Consider the following 20,426-nt stretch of genomic DNA (forward strand, 5'->3'; position numbering starts at 1 on the left):
AATATTGAAATAACATTAAATAGATAGTAAAGATCATTACATCAAAGAGTATTTGGTATCCAAGTCTCAACAATGGATAATTTAGCCTTTCATAATTATGAGAGGCTCAAAAACAAGAGATGAAACAAAGGAAATGGAAGAAGAGGAGCTCCAAAGTGAGTATTTTGCTTCTTCAATGTGCCCTTACTGTTAACTCCCTCCAAAAAGCAAGGGAACCTTTCATATTCTTTAAAATGCTACACATTCATGCTTTTTGAAAATCATTGTGCGCTAATCTTGTGTATGCATGCTTACCACACATGCAAAGTACAACTAGCTTAAGTGATAATGTGCTAAGCTTCCAACCACATGCTTAGCACCCATACATGATATAGCTGGCTTCCAGCTTAGCTTATCGCATTGAGCTTGTAGTGGCGTGTTAAGCGCGTTATTCCAATTCTTCAACATCTTCTAGAGTCCTCTGTTGGTGTATCAAACTCTACAAAAAAAATATAACAAAAACTTGTAAAGTTACTAACTTTAACATCCTGGAGATGAAGACTCAAAAGAAACAATTTTTTTATCTTTTTAAGTCAAAAGAGAAGAAATTAGATGATTGCTATGTAATTTAACTGTACAAATTAAGTATGCATAGCAATTATCATATATCAGATACAACTTTTATTATTTATATTTATTTACATCTAATTAAAATTATTAGAAATCTTAATTTATCTTTAAGATATAAATTTCTTTTAACTTAACATATATAAAAGAAAGTTTTGAATTCAAATGCATTTATAATTGTATTTGTACATCAAACATTTGATGGAAGGCCTTTAGCATCTCCATTCTAACAATTATCTTTTCTACCTTTTACATATCTTAGATTGAGTCTCAACATTACATGTTATTGTTTACTGACTTTTACTTTTTACAATTTAAACAATTATTTTTTCAACCAACAACTTTAATGTTATGTTTAATTTAGAAGATAGATAATTTTTAAAAAAATTAAAGTAATATGTTTTGTTGTTTCATTTAAAAGAAATAACAAAATAATAATATTGTAAAGTTATTCAATAGGGATAAAATATGAAATTTAATGTTTGGGCCCACAAATTGTAACTTATTTCTACTTAAAATTATGCTCACCAAACTCTGAGACAACATTTTTATTTGCTCTTCCTTATTTTTAAATGTTCAATAAACATAGCGTAAAACTTTCAATAAATGACTTTTTTGTGATATACTTAATGGATTTTGATAAACCAAGATAACTCTTAACAAGAAACCAATGGTTACCCTGAGATATTAAAATTTATTTGGGGATTTAACATCTCACGATCGATATTTTTTCTTATACACAATAACAGACATTTCCACAATGTGAGATAACTTGATATTGTCTTTTACTTTCCTTTCGGTACCAAAAACTTAAGAGTGTGTTTGAGTGTGTTTGGTTTGTATTTTTATTTTTATTTTTTGAAAATTATTTTTATTTTTAAAATATTATAATTTTGAAAACATGTTTGGTTTGACTTCTTATTTTTTACTTTCAAGAAATAAAAACACTAAAAATGTATTTTTTAAAAGGAAATATATTTTTAAATTTACTTAAATTACATTCTTTGCCCCCGCATTTTTATTTTACCCAAAATAAAGTTCCTGGTTTTAACTAAAGTAAACCGATTTTATTATTTTCAGTTAAAAATAGAAATCCAACTAAATATATTTTCATCACTATTTTCTATTTTAAGTTAAAATGAAAATAAAAAACAACCAAATCAAATACTTCTAATATTTCCCGTTTGCCTCATAATGTGATGAATGTGATTAACTAACAAAAAGGAGGAGTGGGTAGAACTGTATAAGAACATCCGTTAGTAATCAAGCTGACAGCAGGAGGAATTAGATTCCAGAAATATATTCTTGAATCCTCTTCTCCCGATTTAATAGCAAGAGTTGCTAAAAAATTCCCCACGTGGTATCTTAAGTCATAACACCCCACCACAGCCAACTATCTTGTTATAAAAGTACATTATATAACCCACATAAAAGTTTAACACCAATACTTATAGCATGATACATGATGCTTAAGAAAGTTTCTACTAAAAATCAATTAACTTAAAATTAATTTAAAAAAATCTTATCTTAATAGACACAATTCTTAATAAGAAAGAAAAAATATAAACACCTCCGGATGGAGGTGGCCTTATGTTTCTTCATCAACAATAAGAATCAATATGACATTTGGAGGCAATATTAATTATTTGAATTAACAGTTCTGGTGGTACTGAAATGTGAATCGATGTAGAATATTGACCGTGGGATACAAGAAAACAATGTTGAGTGATGGGCATGGGCGTATTAAATTGGCTGAAGTGACTTCATAGCTTAATCATATTGTATCACTGTATTTCTGACAATGATATTGCAGGGCACACATATATAATAATGTCTTCAAATTTATTATTTAGTGCTTAATGTTATTCCACATGTTATGTCTACATATGCCAGGCTGCCAAGCACCATGTTACAACTGTTGCTTGTCCAAACTCAAAACTTGTACATCGATACGATGTGTATTCTTCAACGGCCATCTCGCATATAATCATTAGATGGAATTATTTTCGTCATTTAGACGATCAACAATTCTTTTGAAACAATATACATATACTACAGGAATTAATTAACTTGTTCCTTCGTAAAACCAAAAAGACAGTAGAAATAAAAATTCTTATCTCACTTGTTTTTTTTAATAAGAATATATTAGTTCATTATAATTTTAGATTTATTAAAATACTCTAAAAATTATATTGTTATTGTTAGTGATGTTAGTATATAATTTCTACTTTGATTTTTAAAATGAATATTTTGACAAATTAGAATTTGAACGTGTTATTTCAAATACGCTTAACGGTAATACGGTATGCATTGGTAATTAGCATACTCCTTAATAATAAAGGTGCCACCACCAACTGTATATTTTATTTGGTGGTCGCAGAGAATAATTAAATAACCAAAAATACCAATAACAATAATATGGGTTCAGTTTTCCTCAATTGCTGGTATAAATTTTTTCACATTATTATCGCGAGCACATTTTTTTCTTCTTCCTATCTCTCCGTAGTCAGTAGGTACATCCACCTAATGACTGTACGAATACCAATTAAAACTGCACACCAAAACAAAGCCGGGTGAAAAAAGAAAGAAGATAAATAATTAACAAGAAAGAAATTTGGGATTTTGGGTTACTGTAAATAGGAGTGTAAAGCTTTAATTTACCTTAATAACTTTTACTAAGTTTTTGGGGTATCTGGTAAATAAATATTTCTTTTAGAATGTTAGGAATGTATTTAGAATATTTAAAAGATTCTTAAAAATGTTATCTTAAATCTAGTTAAAACCTTCTCCCTTTCATAGAAATCTTAGCTAGATGTCTACTTCCTCCATGTTTTTTTTTTACTATGCTTTAGAAGACATTGTTACAAATTTCTACAAATGTACAGTTCTTAGAAATGTTTTTGAAAACTAAACGTGAAAATTTAACATTAACAATCTTAAATGAATTCAGTTACCAAATACTCCTTTGTTGACCTTTATTGTATAAGTAAATACTACATATCGAGCTAAAATTCCAGTTTTTATGGGAAAAAAGATACTACAATTACTTTGCAATTGTAATAATAGGTTTGACTTGATCTCTTCTTGGATTTCAATTCCGTGACTTTATGCTTGCCCACGTTTTCCTATGATTGCAGCCAACGTTAAGATTTATTCTTATAGTAAAATTTGATGTGAGTCGTTTCATTTTCATTCTTTGTTCTATCTCTTTCATAACAAAAGAAACTACAATCTTCTCTTCTCTCCTCCAGGTATCTCTCTCCATGCCCTACTTTAAATTAACATTGTGGGTCCGTACAAAAAAATTATATTATATATACTATTAACCTATTATCTAATGATCAATTGTCATATATAATCAAATTAAACTTATATTCTTGATTGAAAATATCACTAGCACCTAAAGTACTGCATTAAGTTTTGTAATTGGAAACATTAGGTTTGACGATCGATTTCTGCTTATAGCATTTCCATTTCCACGACTTTATATATATGCTTCCCCACGATGGCATCCAAAGTTAAAATCCATTTGTTTTCTTAATGTAAAACTTGACAAGAACCGGATTCATTGTCATTCTTTAGTACTATTCTTTCTTTTTCCTAGCAAGACGAGACGATTCTTCTCTTGTTGTCCCCTTCATACATCCTTCTCCGTGTCCTACTAAACTCTCTTTAACATTTTGTGCATTTTCTACTTCATCATTTGTCAACTACTAAGGCAATTGTTATTTTGATAATTTAAAAGCCACGAGCCAGCTCATGCCAACAAAGTCTCAACCTAACACACACACACGCTAACCAAATAAACCCCCCCCCCCCTCCACTCCCACACACACCACTACAACAATAATCTCAAACATGGCCTCCAAATCCTTCACCCTCATTCTCCTCATCCTCACCACATTCCTCATGGCCCAAACCCAAGCCCAAGCTCCCGCACCGGCCCCCTCAGGCGCGGTGAACCTCACCGCGATCCTGGAAAAGGGTGGCCAGTACACCACCCTAATCAAACTCCTAAAGGACACACAACAACTCACTCAGATCGAGTCCCAGCTCAAATCAAACTCACAAGGCTTCACTCTCTTCGCACCCACTGACAATGCCTTCCAGAGCCTCAAACCCGGTGCCCTAAACGACCTGAGCGATGACAAGAAGGTGAAGCTCATTCTCTTCCACGTCACGCCCAAGTACTACACCATCTCCGATCTGTTAACTGTTAGCAACCCCGTGAGGACGCAGGCCACCGAGGAGGAAGGGACTTGGGGGCTGAACTTTACCGGCCAAGGCGGTAACCAGGTGAACATCTCCACGGGCGTGGTGCAGACGCAGCTCAACAACGCGCTGAGGGAGAAGTTTCCTCTGGCGGTGTACCAGGTGGACAAGGTGCTGTTGCCGTTGGAGCTCTTTGGAACCACCAAGACCACTCATTCTTCTGAGGCTCCTTCTCCTAAGGGTTCTAAGAGTACTCCTGAGATTCCCAGCGTGGGTAAGGCTGGTGGCGCTCCTTCTCCTCATGGTGATAAGAAGGATACTAATGCTGCCAATGGGAGGAATGTGGCTTTTGGACTTGTCGTTGGACTTGCCTTGATTTGCATAGAAGCTCTCCATTGATCATCAGATAACTTGTGTCTCGTGTTTTTCATCTTTTTCTTTTACTCTCCATCACTTCATTTGTGAATTTTTATCTTTTTTTTTCTTCTTCTTCTTCTACGGACAAAAGGAATTGTGTTGGGTTTGATTGAGCCTCATTCTTTGTATTTAAGGCTTTTTTTTTTTACTTGTATTTAATGGCTCTCTTGTATTTAATTTGGATCACATGAGTTTGGCTATGAGAAAAAGACCACCTACTTTAGCTTTTTTCTTTCCCCTCATCCGAAAACCTAAATAAATGGAATGCTCAACCATTTACAAAAAAAATAAAAATTGAATGCTCAACCATTTTGTCACTCTTCTTTTCTTTTTCTTTTTTTCAACTCTAAGGAGTGTTCTCTTTTGACTACGAGTATAATAATTAGTGTAATAGTGTTTAGTTATAAATGGTATTTTTTTTTGAAAGAAATTACTCAAGTTAGAAGGAAATATGGTCGATGGCATAAAATTGGATGAGTACGAACCTAAATTCAACTTAACCGGAGATATAAAGCTGAATTTGATGATTAAAGAAAGAAAAAAAATCATGGATTTATTCTTATTCTAAAAAAAAGTTAATAATTAATAATTAGTATTTATCTATATAAAAAAAATACAACTTCAGTAACAATGTATGATGTATGGACAGTATGGTTGCATATGGGATATTTTAGGAATGAGAAAATATACAACCATACAACGAGGATAATCTCAAACATCTAACACAGATAATAAGGTTGTTACAACTTTGAATAAATGTTGTTAATTATCACTAGTGTTATCTTTGGCTGCCGTACAAAATAAATCTCGGGTTGTTACTTGTACTTTCTTAACTCATTTTCTTAATTAGCATTTTGAACACCCTTATCAATATTGTTAGTCAAGATGGGAGGTAAAATTAACATCAAAAGGTAATTTACACAAGGCCACCTCAATTAATTTTAGTCAAGATGCGATGTCCTAATCAGAGAATGATATCCAATCATATGTTTAAATACTGCACTGTTCTCCAGAGTTGTTTTACCCACCCATGACATGATTTTTTTATGTATATATATAAAAAACTACGAATCTTGTTCAAATGAGAATAGACAGATCTGATCTCAAATTTAGCTAAAATTAAAGATATCAGAAAAAAAGAACATACTACTAGTTATTGGATTAAAAGTTTACCACAAAAAACGTAATATACTAAATTAACAAACACTTATAAGTTATTAGCTGTTATTAGTCGTGCTGCCACATGTGACTATGTGAGTACCATTAATTAAACGTTATCCGCCAAAAAATCAATGGTCCACCATGCAAGTTGGTTAATAGTCTAATGGTAGTAGTTTCTAGTTTGTGTTGAGATTCAAGCAAGGTTGATAAATATTTTGATCATCCCTAGCAGGTTTGATTAATGTTTCAGTTCCCTCCTTCAAATAATAAAACTAAATGTGAATTAGATCGACTTCTTTGTTTTTGTTTTTTACAAGAGGAAGAAAATAATTAAATATAAAGACTTTATTTTATTCTTGAAAGACAAACAACGAGAGAAAGAGAGAGACAAAGAGGGGTGAAGAAGAGAGAATTTTACCTTTTATTTTATTTCATTTTTTGTCTCTGGTGATGTAGGAAAAGGGTAATTTAAGTATTATCTAAAATATTAAAAAGAAAAGGAGGTGTGAAGAGTAAAAAGGTGATGTAAATAGAAACCCCGTTGATAATATTTTTATTTTTGAACTTTGGGTCTTTGGGGATCCACAGCACAAACGGCCCGCCCCCACCCAGATTAATTCTCTCTCACGTGTCACGTCTGAACCGTTCGGTTTTATTTTTCTTGTTGGAAAAGTTTAAACCCTACAGAAGAAAACGCTGCATAAACCCCACAACAACCCCAAACCCTTAATCGAAGGTACATCCATTTCCATTTTCCATCTCTTTCCCGGGAAAATTTTAATACTAACTAGCTTTGCGTCCTTTCTCGATCAACTTGATTTTTTATTCTATTTTTGTCCGAATTGTTGAGAATTTTCAGAAAATTCGATTAATGTTCTTCCCTCTATGAACATTTTTCGTTCGTTTCTCGTTTAACTTTATTGATTCCGGATCACGTCTTTGTGTTCAATTACTTGACGTTGCTTGCATTTGCAACATTTCTGTTCAATTAGGTAAAAAGATGAATCTGAAGAACATGAAGGTTCCGAACGTTCGAGGTGGCGGGGGGATCTCTGCGCTGCTGAAGCTTGGGATTGTTGGTGGAATTGGTTTGTATGCAGCTGCTAACAGTCTCTACAATGTTGAAGGAGGTCACCGAGCCATTGTTTTCAACTTGGTGTCAAAGACAAGGTTATTATATGAAGAAAAAAATTGAAAATGTTTTGCTATTTACTGCATTGCAGTGCTTGATGACTGCTACTTGGTTATGATTGTGGTGTTATGCTTGATGTTTTTCAGAAGAGCTATTTACCTTCTCAGTTAATTTGTTATCACTTATAAGTGTCTGGCCATTGTTTAAGTTCTGTTCTGGTGTTGGTAGTAAAATTGATATGTTGTTTAATGTGCAGGTCTATCCTGAAGGAACTCACTTCATAATTCCGTGGTTTGAGAAGCCGGTTATCTATGATGTCCGTGCATGACCCCATCTAGTTCTAGTTGAGAGTACATCTGGGAGTCGTGATCTACAGATGGTAAATAATACATGTAGCTAGGATTTGCGTGTAGTCACAGAGAAATGGTTTTGGTATCAAATTCGTAGAACCCTAAAAAAGAATTCTGACCTTAATCATATTGTATTCTTGGAAATGAAATTGATTTGAAATGAAATTGATTTGAGCATCTTTGTGTCTTTCCTCTTGATTTGCAGGACTTTTTGCATTAGTTTCTCTACTTTGTCCCTTGATTCCTTTTTTGATGGTCTGTTTGTGTGGACATTATGTTTCAACTGATATTTGTTCCATTATGTTTCACCACTGACATGATTGCCACAACTGTGAAACATAATTGTTATCAGATTGTAAAAAGTACATACAAATTAGTTTATTTTCATTTTCTAGACATGCTATTTTATATAGGAATTTTGATGTCAGTTTTTGTGTGGATTACAAATTAGTTTGTTTTTGGATGACAAGATTTACCTTATGAAGTTCAAATGATAAGATTTAATAATATAATTTTGAATCTGTTGGAATATTGGTTCTTTCATCTAGTTGAATACATTCCAATCTAGTACCCCATCATTGGAACTTAAGTATAAGATACTGATGAAAAACATCTATCTCAATTTTAATATCAGCTTAGCAGCTTTAGAACCTGATAGATGCCCCCTAATCTGACATGATGTAAACAGATTTACATCACCTCCCATTTGGTGTTTTAAAATAATTTATTTCTGAATTTTGAAGCTGTTAGACATCTGATATTTGGCTTTGAAGTATAAATATCTTATGCAAATGTTTCGAATACTCTAATCTACGATTTGTCTTTTCAAGTTTAGCCTTTGTTTCTAATGGGTGAAGGTATCTGCATCCATACTCTTTCCATCACTATCTGCATATTGGCCTTTATCCCACTGTCCTGTGTCATTCTGTACCTTTTTAGCTCTTCTTTGAATGATAGGATGCTGGAAGTTTCAATTAAGACTCTCTAGGTAAAAAATCTTTGATTTCTAGAAACCAATTAACAGGGCAATATTGACCTTTTATTGATTGCACATACAATGTTATACAGGTGAAAATTGGACTTCGAGTTCTTACTCGCCCGTTGCCCAACCAATTACCTACGGTTTATCGGACCCTTGGAGAGAATTATAATGCAAGGGTTTTACCTTCAATCATACATGAAACTTTGAAAGCCGTGGTTGCCCAGTACAATGCCAGCCAGCTTATTACTCAGCGAGAGGTAAGGAGCAAAGCAAAAATAACCATTTAAAAAAAAGATTGCTTGTTGCTGAGGTAGTGCAAAATAATTGAAGTTTTTTTTCATCAGTTAACATTACTCAATATCACAATGTGTATTTTATCAAAATCAAATCCTTAAGGATGATTTATTGTCATGTGAACTAGAGAAGTATTATTGCTTTTTTGTTTCGTTCACATGAATCATCTCCCTCCGAATTTCTTTTATTAGTTCCATGCAATGTTTTCTTATTTCGAGTATTCATTTCTAGCACACAGTAGAGTTTGTTTGAACTTAAACATTTAACTTGACCTTAATCTTTGTAGGCTGTTAGTCGGGAAATCCGGAAGATTCTGACTGAAAGGGCTGCTAACTTCAATATTGCCCTTGATGATGTGTCAATTACTAGTCTGACTTTTGGCAAGGAGTTTACTGCTGCAATTGAAGCAAAGCAGGTAGCTGCACAAGAAGCTGACAGGGCTAAATTTGTTGTAGAAAAAGCTGAGCAAGACAAGAGAAGTGCTGTAATTAGAGCACAGGTGACGATAAATTTTTAATGCATAGATGCAGTTAACACTGTGGTGCTTAGTACAAGTTTCTTCTAATTTTATATTTCCAATACAGTATGTGTATTAAGGAAAAAGTATTATTTGGTGGGTTAGACTATACTGCCATTATTCTGACTAGGTCTTGTTCTGAAACACACACCTGAAACTCATGGAAAAATTGGTGATTTTTTTTTTCTTGATAACTATGTTGGGTTCTTCTTTGGTAACAAGTGGCCTGTTCATATCTGCCTGTTAAGTTTAGAGTGAGATTTTAAATTTAGCATATATTGTTTGCTATTGGCTGTTTTGCTTATCAGACCACTTTTGCATCTTAAGTATTCAGTTCTCCCTGACCTTTCTTACGAATCTTTAAGGGAGAAGCAAAAAGTGCCCAACTAATTGGACAGGCTATTGCCAACAATCCAGCTTTTATCACACTGAGGAAGATAGAAGCGGTACGAGAGATTGCACATACTATATCAAACGCGGCAAACAAGATTTACCTGAATTCAGATGATCTGCTGTTGAATCTTAAGAAGATGAATTTGGAGACAGGCAGAAAGTGAGTGGTTGGTAGCCTGTTTGTCTCTTTTTGTTTTTAGGATACATTTTCTTGATATGTTTTCGTAAATTCGGATATAGCTGGCTTGATTAGACTACTTAACGGTAACCCTTTGAATCTTTTGCAAAGGATTAATTGAGATCCAAACGAATGCTTCACATTACATGAATGAAATAATTTCAGCCAGAGAGTTTGGGATCCTGATTTTTTTTGCTGCCTGAATAAAATTGGATTGTCGACTTTATATTTTTTTTGCTTACCAAACCTTAACTGATGCGTTAGACAATATTTGCCCAATGATGAATGAGAAGATTTGAGTAAAATCTGTACTATTTGGTTTGACACTTGACAGTAAATTTACCCGATGATTTTGATATAGCATGATTAATGTAAAGTATAAGGAGTGTCAGTGTATATTCTTAAATAACTGAGGATTAGATAAAGACATGAATAATTGAATATGGCCTAAAAAAGGCAGGAGAAGTTTGTGTAATTTTATATAAAAAAAAAACTTCAGGGGATGTTAGCTTAATTTACTTAAAAAAATAAAATTAGATTTAAATATTTTCCAAATTTGATCCCAAACCTGGATGGAAGAACAAAACCCTTTGCCCCGAGATCCGCATCTAAAGAAATGTAATTCAACTAAGTCAGTGAGCCAGTTTATAAAATATAGCCTCTATATGATTATATTAATGTGCTAATTGCTAAATGATACTTGTTAATTGGTACAGAATCGATGTCAACAAGATTATGATAAGTAGAAATACAATAATAAAAACCTGATGCCGCTTCTTGGTTTGTTTGATTCGTTGCATATTCAACCCAAAACATCACAAAGAAAGTTTCAATTAATTTTTGTTCCTTTAAGCTGTCAAATGTATGGGCATATTGGCCAATTGGCAATTTATTTGATATGTTCGATATTGCACCGCGTCATGCTTTGACGTATTGAATTTAATCAAATCAAGTTATGCTATATTATGTGCCATGTGGATTTCAGATAGTTTTAAATACTTTGCCTAGCCAAAAATAAGTAACTCATGGATAAGCTTAATGAGTTCTGGTACAGCGTCATTGCAATGGTAATGAAAGGCACCGTGATCTAGTTTAAATGAATTTTTCAACAAGTATTACAAAAGGATAAGTAAATAAAATAAATTTATTTTTCAAGTTAAATTTCATTCATACATCATAATCAGGTCTTTCATCTAGATTTTCTAAAAGTTAAAGCGTATAACTTATTTTTAATTTTAAAAAATTGATTTATTTTATCTTTTCATTTCCTTAATTTTTTTTTTTGTGTGTGTGTGTGGAAGAATTTATTCAACCTGTCTCTATATGTGATTTGTGACTCTATATTGAAATTGAAACAATGGATGCACAAATTATATATCTTGTGGCGTGAGTATTAATCCATAAACACAGTCACATGTATAGAGAACTGTAATACGATTTTAAATATATAAAACTCGTAAGACAAACTATTACGAAATGACGAAAAAACTTTGAAATGAAAATAAAATAATGAGTTTAAATGTGTAATACTCTTTTTTTTTATCATTTGCTAATTATCCATGTCAGATAAATAAATTATACAAATTCATCATATATAACTTTTCTAACAAATTTTCCAGTACATATTATCCAGATTTTTCCACCATTAGGATGATCCTAGTGAGTAGTGGATTACTCATTTCTGATTGTTATTATTATTATTATTTGTAAAATAAAATATAAACAAGTTAAAAAGGAATAAAAATTAATGATGTTAGGTAATTTGTGAGATTCATTTAATAAGTTTTGCAATACTGTATAGAGGAAAACTTCTAAGTTGTATCAAACAGAAAATGAAAATTAGGAGGGTTTAGGTGTGTCCTAAATCATCTGATACTATGTTCTTTAGACTTTCTTGTAAAGGAAATAGATTTTTGGCTGAATATCAATTGCTACTTATTTGAGAGCCAGCCTTAGTGTAGCGGTAAAGTTGTACCTTGGTGACTTGTTGGTCATGGATTCAAATCCGGAAACAGCCTCTTGGATACGAAGTTTTTTTTTTATCAATTGCTACTTATTTGGAAATGACTTTTTAAATAAGTAACAATTTTTTTCCTCTAAAAAATGCTACTTATTTGAAAAATTGTTTTCAACTAATTTATTGTTTATTTGATTGATTTGTTTGACTAAAATAAAAACATGTAATGAAAATGGGCTATTACTTTTTTTAAAAAAATTAATGGAACTTCTCATTTATTCTCTCATTTATTAGTATATTATTTATTTTAATAAAATTTCTCCTTTGATATCAGATTATTTCATTTAATTTTCATACTACTTATTATGAATTCTTAACCATTTTCTACTTTTAACAACAACAAAAAAAGAGAATTGTATCAAATATAGCATTAATAACTAGGAAACCGAAAAGAAAAATTGGGGGGAACTAATTTTACTGGTTATATATATGGATATTTTAAACAAAATGTTTTATTTGATTTTCTAAATCTGAATAAAGAAGAAAACCATTTCTATATTATTATATTATTAAAATGATTAAAAACTAACATCGCTGTAATATATTTTTAATAAAAAAATAACTTTTATGATGATTTTATTCACTAAAAATAAATTAGAATTATTTAAAAAAACTAATATAAATTTATTCAGTAAAAAATATAGTTAAAGATGTATAATTTATATTGAAAATATTTCTTTTGCGTCATATTTCTTTGAAATAAGTTTCTAAATTAAACTTCAAGATTGTATACATACGTAATTATAAGTAATGAAATTTGTAAACAACTATATTAATCTCCAACATCATAAAATAATATTTCAATTATTTATTTTATATTATTGATATTTTACAAAAAAATAATAATTAAAACATATGTTATTTTATAAAGTTAAGAGTTGCCAAAAAGATTTTAAAATTTCAGAATTTGGAATATATAATTCATCCAACCTGAAGAATTAAATCAAAATTTTGTTTTATTGATTTCCTTTTATTATTATTATTATTATTTTTCTTATCCTTTATATCAAAAACAAATAAACACATTTTTTTAATATATACTTAATTTTTAATTTATTTCATTAAGGATACATTTATTCATTTTTCATTAAAGTAGATATATTCATTGGATTGTTATCAATATAAAGCACACCTATTAGTTGAAAGAATATCTCTTAAGTTGCAAAGAATGTTATTAAATATAAAATTCTCTAAAAAAATACTTAAGTTATTTAGTTCTGTAAGTATATTTGAAATAAATTTAAATTTATCATATTGTTAACTAAAATTAACACTTTAATTATTCTTTATAGAAAAATATTAATAAATGTCCTAATGACACTAATTAAATTATTAAAAATTACAAGTAATTTTTTTTATTAAAAAATGCAAAATTACATTTCATATAAAATTTTTATTTCTCGTATTATGATTTACTATTAATTATTTCAAAAAATAATTTACATATAAAAAATATCTTTTTTTTAATACCTTAATCAATGTGGTAGTTGTTAACAAGACTTTCGTTAAGAATAAGATGGGAGGCAGTAACCTGAAACAAGACGTAAGAGCTGGGGACCATGACCAAAATTCCAAGGCAGCCATGGTGTGTAAATTTCCCTGCTAAGGTGCCGCAACGCTACAGCCTAATATTCATTCTTAATCAACAACATGCTCACCACGGATCCTGACGATGCTGACATCTTAGAGGAGGGTCTGCTCAATAATCGAGTTACTGTTTCAGTCATCTAACGCCTAGATTAATCATTGGTTCCATTTCATTCAATTTATATTAAAAAATTTAAAATTATATATTATAAGTATATATAATTAATATTATTTGATTAACAAAAATTTATTCATAATTTCATATTTTAGAATTTAGAATCTAAAATAAAAATTGAAGTATTAAGTTAATAACACAAGTAAAGTGTATTAGTAATAAAGAAAATGTAAATATTAATTACCTAAATTAAAATACAAGAGCTAAAAATCTAAGTTTGCTAATAAATAAAAAGATTTTAGATAAACTTTTTGTACTTCAATTATTTTTTAACGTGCACAACCTAGTTCGGATTTTTAAAACCAATCAAGTCATTGAATTTCTATAAAATCAGTCAAATTTGATCAGATCATCTCAGGTTACATGTATGAGCGGTCCAATAGTGAAATCGATTCAGTTATACTATCGAATCCCGATTAAATTGGTCCGACCGATCGGACTAAACCGAGTTTTGCTTAAAATATTTCTAATATAAAATCTCATTTTAAGATTTTTATATTTTTTTTAATCTTATGTTATCACATTATTTTTAAAATCTTTTTTATTTTTTTATTTTAATAATAAATTTTATTTTAACATCTTAAATAAAAAAATTTAAGTCTTACAAAATTTTGATATAAATTAATTTTGTAGAAAGAATAAAAAATTAATATTTTTAAAATAGACGTAAATCTTGACTATTCTTTTAAAAAAATTAAATTTCTGCACGAAGATCCAATGGAAAATCTTAACAAAATCAAATCTATTAAATTAAGATCTTTTTATAAAATTCCTTTTCTGAAGATACTTTAGTCATTCATCTTATTCTTAAGTCCGTCAACGCCAAAACACAACGTGTGCCACCTGCGTGGCTGCGTCTGCGTGACATCCTTTCTTTCTTCTTCCAGAACAATTTTTTGCGTCATCCCCCCTCCCTTGTTTTGGAATTTCGACTTCTTTCTTCCTTTCCAATATTCATGCAATGATGATTGCACCTTATTTTGCATAAAGAAAAGTGAATAAAATAATATAATTTTTATATTTTACACTTTATTTTAATTCACTTTTTTTTTCTTTTTTTTTTTTCACTTTATCGAACAACCTTTAATAGTTTACCAATTAGTATCAACAATAAAGTCATTGCATTTGTTAGCTTTTTTTTCTTGTTGTTTATATTTGTCCAATTCCGCCCATGTGAAATAAATAATATGTAGTTCCCTACTCTTTTATGTCATGTTCTTTCGGAATCTTTAGTTTTTCAACAGAGCATTAGTTCCTCTAAAAAAAAACAAAAACAAACAAAGCATTAGTAGGATTTATACTTGTGTAAAAAAAAGTTGGATTTATACTTAGAATACTTGTAGTTGTAGTATTAAAGGGCGCTAAAACGTGAATCATGCAAGTTTAAAGATAAATTTATTTAGGCTATCTTTTGCACTTCATTTAAAATAGCTTTTAATTTTTTCTACTCACCGAAAAATTTGTTTTACCTTATTAGTAGCATTTGATAAACAAAATTTTCATTAATTAGTAGTATGTAGTGTTTATGTAGCGTTTTTTTTTTTATATAAAAAGCTAATAAAATAAAAGTTTATATTATGAATCATAATGAAGATATAATAGTGACATTAACTAATACACTTGAAAAAAAAAGATTTGGACAAGAAATTAAAAAATAGATTTATTTTGTTAAAACATAAACTAAAGTGCAGTGGAAATATAATGTATTAATAATTTTCTAATTTTCATTTCTTTAGACAAATCCTAACCAATACCTCTAAGAAACGTCCCGTATAAAAAATATTTAGAATAATTGCATCAACAAATCAAAAATATATTTTTTTTGCTAAAAATGTTATTAAAGTTTCTCACGAGAGGAAAAAAACTGGTATTTCTTAAAGAAAATTTAAAAATAATGTTTATAACACGAAAGAGAAAAAAAACTTAACACACCATTAAAATATTAAAGTTGAGTGTAATGTTTATGCAGGTTATAAAACATTCAATCACAAATCAGGTATCATTTAAATTATTTTAAGTCCAATTCTACCATGTCTATAACGCCGAATACAAAAACGACGTGGATAAATAAGGATGCAAGCAAAGTATCTCACCTATGCCCTTTTAAGTTTTAAGACTAGAAACAGGTAGATGGAATGTTTAGAACACTAATTGCATTTTATTCTTTTATTATTATTATTATGTTACGCATACAAAATATTTATCAACTTTATCAATAATTAATAATTTTTATTAAAATATTTAATTGACTACTTTTAATTTTCCCAACTATATTTTTTCTATGTAAAAAATGGAACCCAAATTCTTATTAGAAAATTTGAGTCCACTTTCACTTCGTCAAGCATAATATTAGTAAATCTCAAATAAATCACAATTTTGATCATTGGAAAAGTATGCCGTTATCATATTAGTCTATAAAATTAAGAAAATATCTAAACATTTAAGTTTCAAGTTTAAGTTTCTAAACTTAATCAATTATTATTGTCATAGTCTCTAAACATATATATATATATATATATATATATATATATATATATATATATATATATATATATATATATATTGATTTTATAGTTAAGTCGTATATTTTTGTACTTTAGTAAGTAGATGAAGAATTGGATTGAGACTGAATTAGAAATAGAAATAGAAAAAAGGCATTTAGTACTATTTGGGATTAAACATGGAGCAGGACAAGTTGGGCGCCGTCCAAATCAATAGGTACACAAAATGCAAAGCAGAGGAGGAAGGTGACATAACCTACAACGTCAGCCACAACAAGGTGACCAAATACAAATACCACGTACACCGCGTGACTTGGAAAATTTATGTTTTTGTTGACGTAACGAGTTATTAGTTTATGACCCTTTCAATTCTCAATTCTTCCACCACCACCATTTATATTAATTCCACACCTTCTCTTCCAACCTCCCATAACCACAAACAACCCACAACCATTTACTAAGATCATCATCATGCATCAAGCAATTCCCTATAGATCATGGCGCCATCTCCATAACCCCACCACCCACTTCACCCCACTCCCATTAATTACTCATTCCCACAACGATGATGATAAGAAGACCAAGAATATTATTGTTAACAACAATAATACTATTAATATTCATTCTTCTTCAGTTCTTGTTTCACCAAAAGAGAAGGAGGGGATGAAAATGGTGCTCAACATGGTTTCTGAGAACGCCGTTATAGTGATTGCGAGAAGAGGGTGTTGCATGAGCCACGTGGTGAAGCGTTTGCTTCTTGGTCTTGGTGTTAACCCTGCGGTTTATGAGGTAGAGGAGAAAGATGAAGAGGGTGTTGCCACGCAACTGGAAGCAACAATTCGTAGTGATGATGGGAACACACAACAGGGGAAGGTGCAGTTTCCTACGGTTTTTATAGGGGGTAAGTTGTTTGGAGGATTGGATAGGATCATGGCTACTCATATCTCTGGGGAATTGGTTCCTATCCTCAAAAAAGCTGGGGCTTTATGGCTATGATGACTTGATCTTGATACCCCTTTGTTATTCTTTAGTTTTGTGACATTATATTATATTGCTTTTTTTTTAATCTAATTTTTCATTTTTATTCCTTGATAGCTAGTTATTAGCTTGACCGTTATATGTTGTCTGATTAATCTTCTTCTTTGTAATTTTCCCAAGTGTTGATTAAGAATCACTTTCTCGAGCCTTCAATTTGGCTGCCTATTTCGATGACATACATGATACATGAATTCTGATGTACTCGATCTTCCCTTTAATCATAACATAATTTGTTAGTAATAATGAATAATCTGAGGTTAGTAGATGCATGGGTGAACTCGTTTGAGTTAAAGCTTTCTGAACATTTTCTTTAACACAACTTGAATCCAAAATGATTACTAACACTACACTTTTGTTTAAACTTTTTTTTTTTTGAATTGTTTACACTTTGTTTGGATCCACAAGTAAAAGGGGAGGATATATTAAGGAATAACGGAAAAAACAAAGTTATCTATTCCTTCCTCCATTTAGATTGTTTTAAGAAGTGAAGGAACCAATAAAAAATCTTCCAACTCATAATATTTTTTAGACTCGGTCAGATTTTGGATGGAAAGCAGAGGGAAACATGGATTACATAGTACAATTGAGTTTTGATTTTAGTTCCATAACATATCAATCTTTCATTTTTATCCCTCTAAAATCCACAGTCACTATACATTTTTATTCTTTAAAATTACATTCTAAAGTAGATAAATGACATTTATTTAAAGATATAATCTTTTTAGAGATGTTAAAGTACATTAGTGGGTGTTGCAAATTGGGAAGTCTCCTAACATAAAAATAGTTAACGAGTACGTATGATATTAGAACAAGAATCAAAATGTTAAAAAAAAAACAAGAATCAAAATTAAAATCCACTAATTTACACACTTCTCTATTTTATTGGAGATGTTTCTGAAATTTTAAAAACTAACTTTTTTCTTTCTACATAAAAAATAAGGAAAAAGATTTTTTTTTAAATTTCTTTTGCTTTTATTTTCTTTACTAACAAATATCTTATACTATCAACTCATTTTCTTCTCATTGTTTGTTTTCTAAACCTAAGAAACCCTTGAACTTGTCACTTACACCAATAGCGTCGGTAGTAATTATAAATTCTAACCTTACTAATAATATTTTAAATTATTCGGATATAAAATTTCAATCAGGTTTTGCAAACATATCTTCTATGGTCACGCTAACATTGTCACATTATGCGTTGGAATCCTGTTTGAAAGGGAAAGAAAGAAAATGTAACTTGTTCGGCAAACTCGGCGTATTAATGGTGGTGGCTTTAGAATTTAACATTTGGGCTACTTGGAGTTGGAATGGCCACAAGAACACATTCAGTTGCGTGTCAGCCTTTGTCAACTCTGTTCATCGCCGACAATGGAAAATAAACATTTCAAGTTAGGCAGTAACTGTGATGATAAAAAAAATGTTAGCTAATTATCACGTGTACATTAGTATTTTCGTGCAAATTGTGCTTAGAGACTGTTTCTTTAGCCTCCCTCGATCTCTCAAATATCTTTTAACACTTTTTCTCTCTCTAATAAAACAGGTGAGAAATTAAGAAGAGAGAGTACAAGAGATATTAAAAAGTAGGGTTATTTAGTTGAGATGAATTAGCAACAAGAGAAATTAAAAAGGTGGTTGATATTAAAAATATTTTCATGCTAAAATGATGAGAAATTGAAGGGAAATATTCATAATACTTGTTGGCTGTGTTTGTTTCATTTAAGAATTATTCTTTTCTCTATTTTTCTCTTTTATATTTCTTTTTCTATTTTTTAAACCAAACCCTCTTCTTTTTTATTCAATTTTTCACTTATTTACATTCACCCCATTTCTCTTTTTTCTATTTTATTTACCTTATTTTTTATATGTTTCTTTTCTTTCTATGAAAAACACTCTAAAGCAGAATAAAACACACACACACACACACTAAAGCCTTATTAAGGAAATGGTTCTGAGTGTATTGTACTTTAGAGAATAACATGCAATATTAATAATTCTCTTCCATAGACTTTCAAATATTCTTATATGACATACATACTTGAACTTGGACCTGCATGGTAGCTACATCAACATAAACAACGTAATTGAGTCTGTTCATTTTGTATAAACTAAGGTATAACTTTCCATCTCCCAATACTGGTATCAATTTCAACTTACGTGTTTGAAGGGAAATAAACAAAACTTCCCCTTCTAGAAGCTAGCGTGTGAATTTAATTTGCGTGCCATGTGCTTTATTAGTTTTTTCTCAACCCCTTTGACACAATTTAATTAATGAGACAAAGTATTAATCAAACACTGCCAATAAATTCTAGTGTCTTACCGGCTCAATTTCGTATACACAATGATTATAGTTTTATATGATGTCAATTCCTAATATGAAAATTATGAGGAGGATCCACATAGAATTTTAGTCTAAGGCTCACAGCAAATGAATCTAGAAAAGCATCTCCAATTCCTCTTTAGCAGTCTAATTTTGCCTTTTTGTATCTTCAATAAAATGTAAATTAGGAAATTGTTGGAAAAGAGAAATTAATATTGTATCTTCAAAGTTAAAAGATTTGCGAAGTAGTAGTGAAGGAATGAAGTTTTATAGTAGTGAAGGAAATATTTGAGAATGCAAGAGATTAGAAAGTTTTTGGTGGAAAATGTTATTTATAAAATTGATTATTTCTTGATTTGTGGCTTGATTTGGCTTCATGTAAATTTTAAGACATCATTCATATTTATATTAATGACTCTTCTTAAATTAATGGTTAAGATTTTCTCAATACACATTTATTCTAATAATTACAAATAACTCTATAAAATTTTCTTTAAGATATAGCGAAATGTATCACCAATCATATCACGCATTCAGATTCATACACCC

At 30.3% G+C, this 20,426-nt stretch overlaps 2 protein-coding genes and 1 pseudogene across 2 annotated transcripts; all 3 read left to right on the plus strand.

Annotated features, from left to right (window-relative positions):
• Positions 1-4,376: 4,376 nt before the first annotated feature.
• On the plus strand, positions 4,377-5,448 carry LOC100527846 (putative fasciclin-like arabinogalactan). Its single transcript, NM_001251427.2, has one exon. It carries the CDS (start codon positions 4,465-4,467, stop codon positions 5,215-5,217), a length of 753 nt encoding a protein of 250 aa, NP_001238356.2. The 5' UTR covers positions 4,377-4,464; the 3' UTR covers positions 5,218-5,448.
• Positions 5,449-6,993: 1,545 nt separating this feature from the next.
• On the plus strand, positions 6,994-10,371 carry LOC100817907 (prohibitin-1, mitochondrial-like; annotated as a pseudogene).
• Positions 10,372-16,852: 6,481 nt separating this feature from the next.
• LOC100818445 (glutaredoxin-C9) lies at positions 16,853-17,725 on the plus strand. The gene has a single exon (XM_003543270.5). The coding sequence runs from the start codon at positions 16,994-16,996 to the stop codon at positions 17,516-17,518; it is 525 nt and encodes a 174-aa protein (XP_003543318.1). The 5' UTR covers positions 16,853-16,993; the 3' UTR covers positions 17,519-17,725.
• Positions 17,726-20,426: the final 2,701 nt, after the last annotated feature.

The sequence above is a fragment of the Glycine max genome, chromosome 13, assembly GCF_000004515.6.
Source record: "Glycine max cultivar Williams 82 chromosome 13, Glycine_max_v4.0, whole genome shotgun sequence".
Lineage (NCBI taxonomy): Eukaryota > Viridiplantae > Streptophyta > Magnoliopsida > Fabales > Fabaceae > Glycine > Glycine max.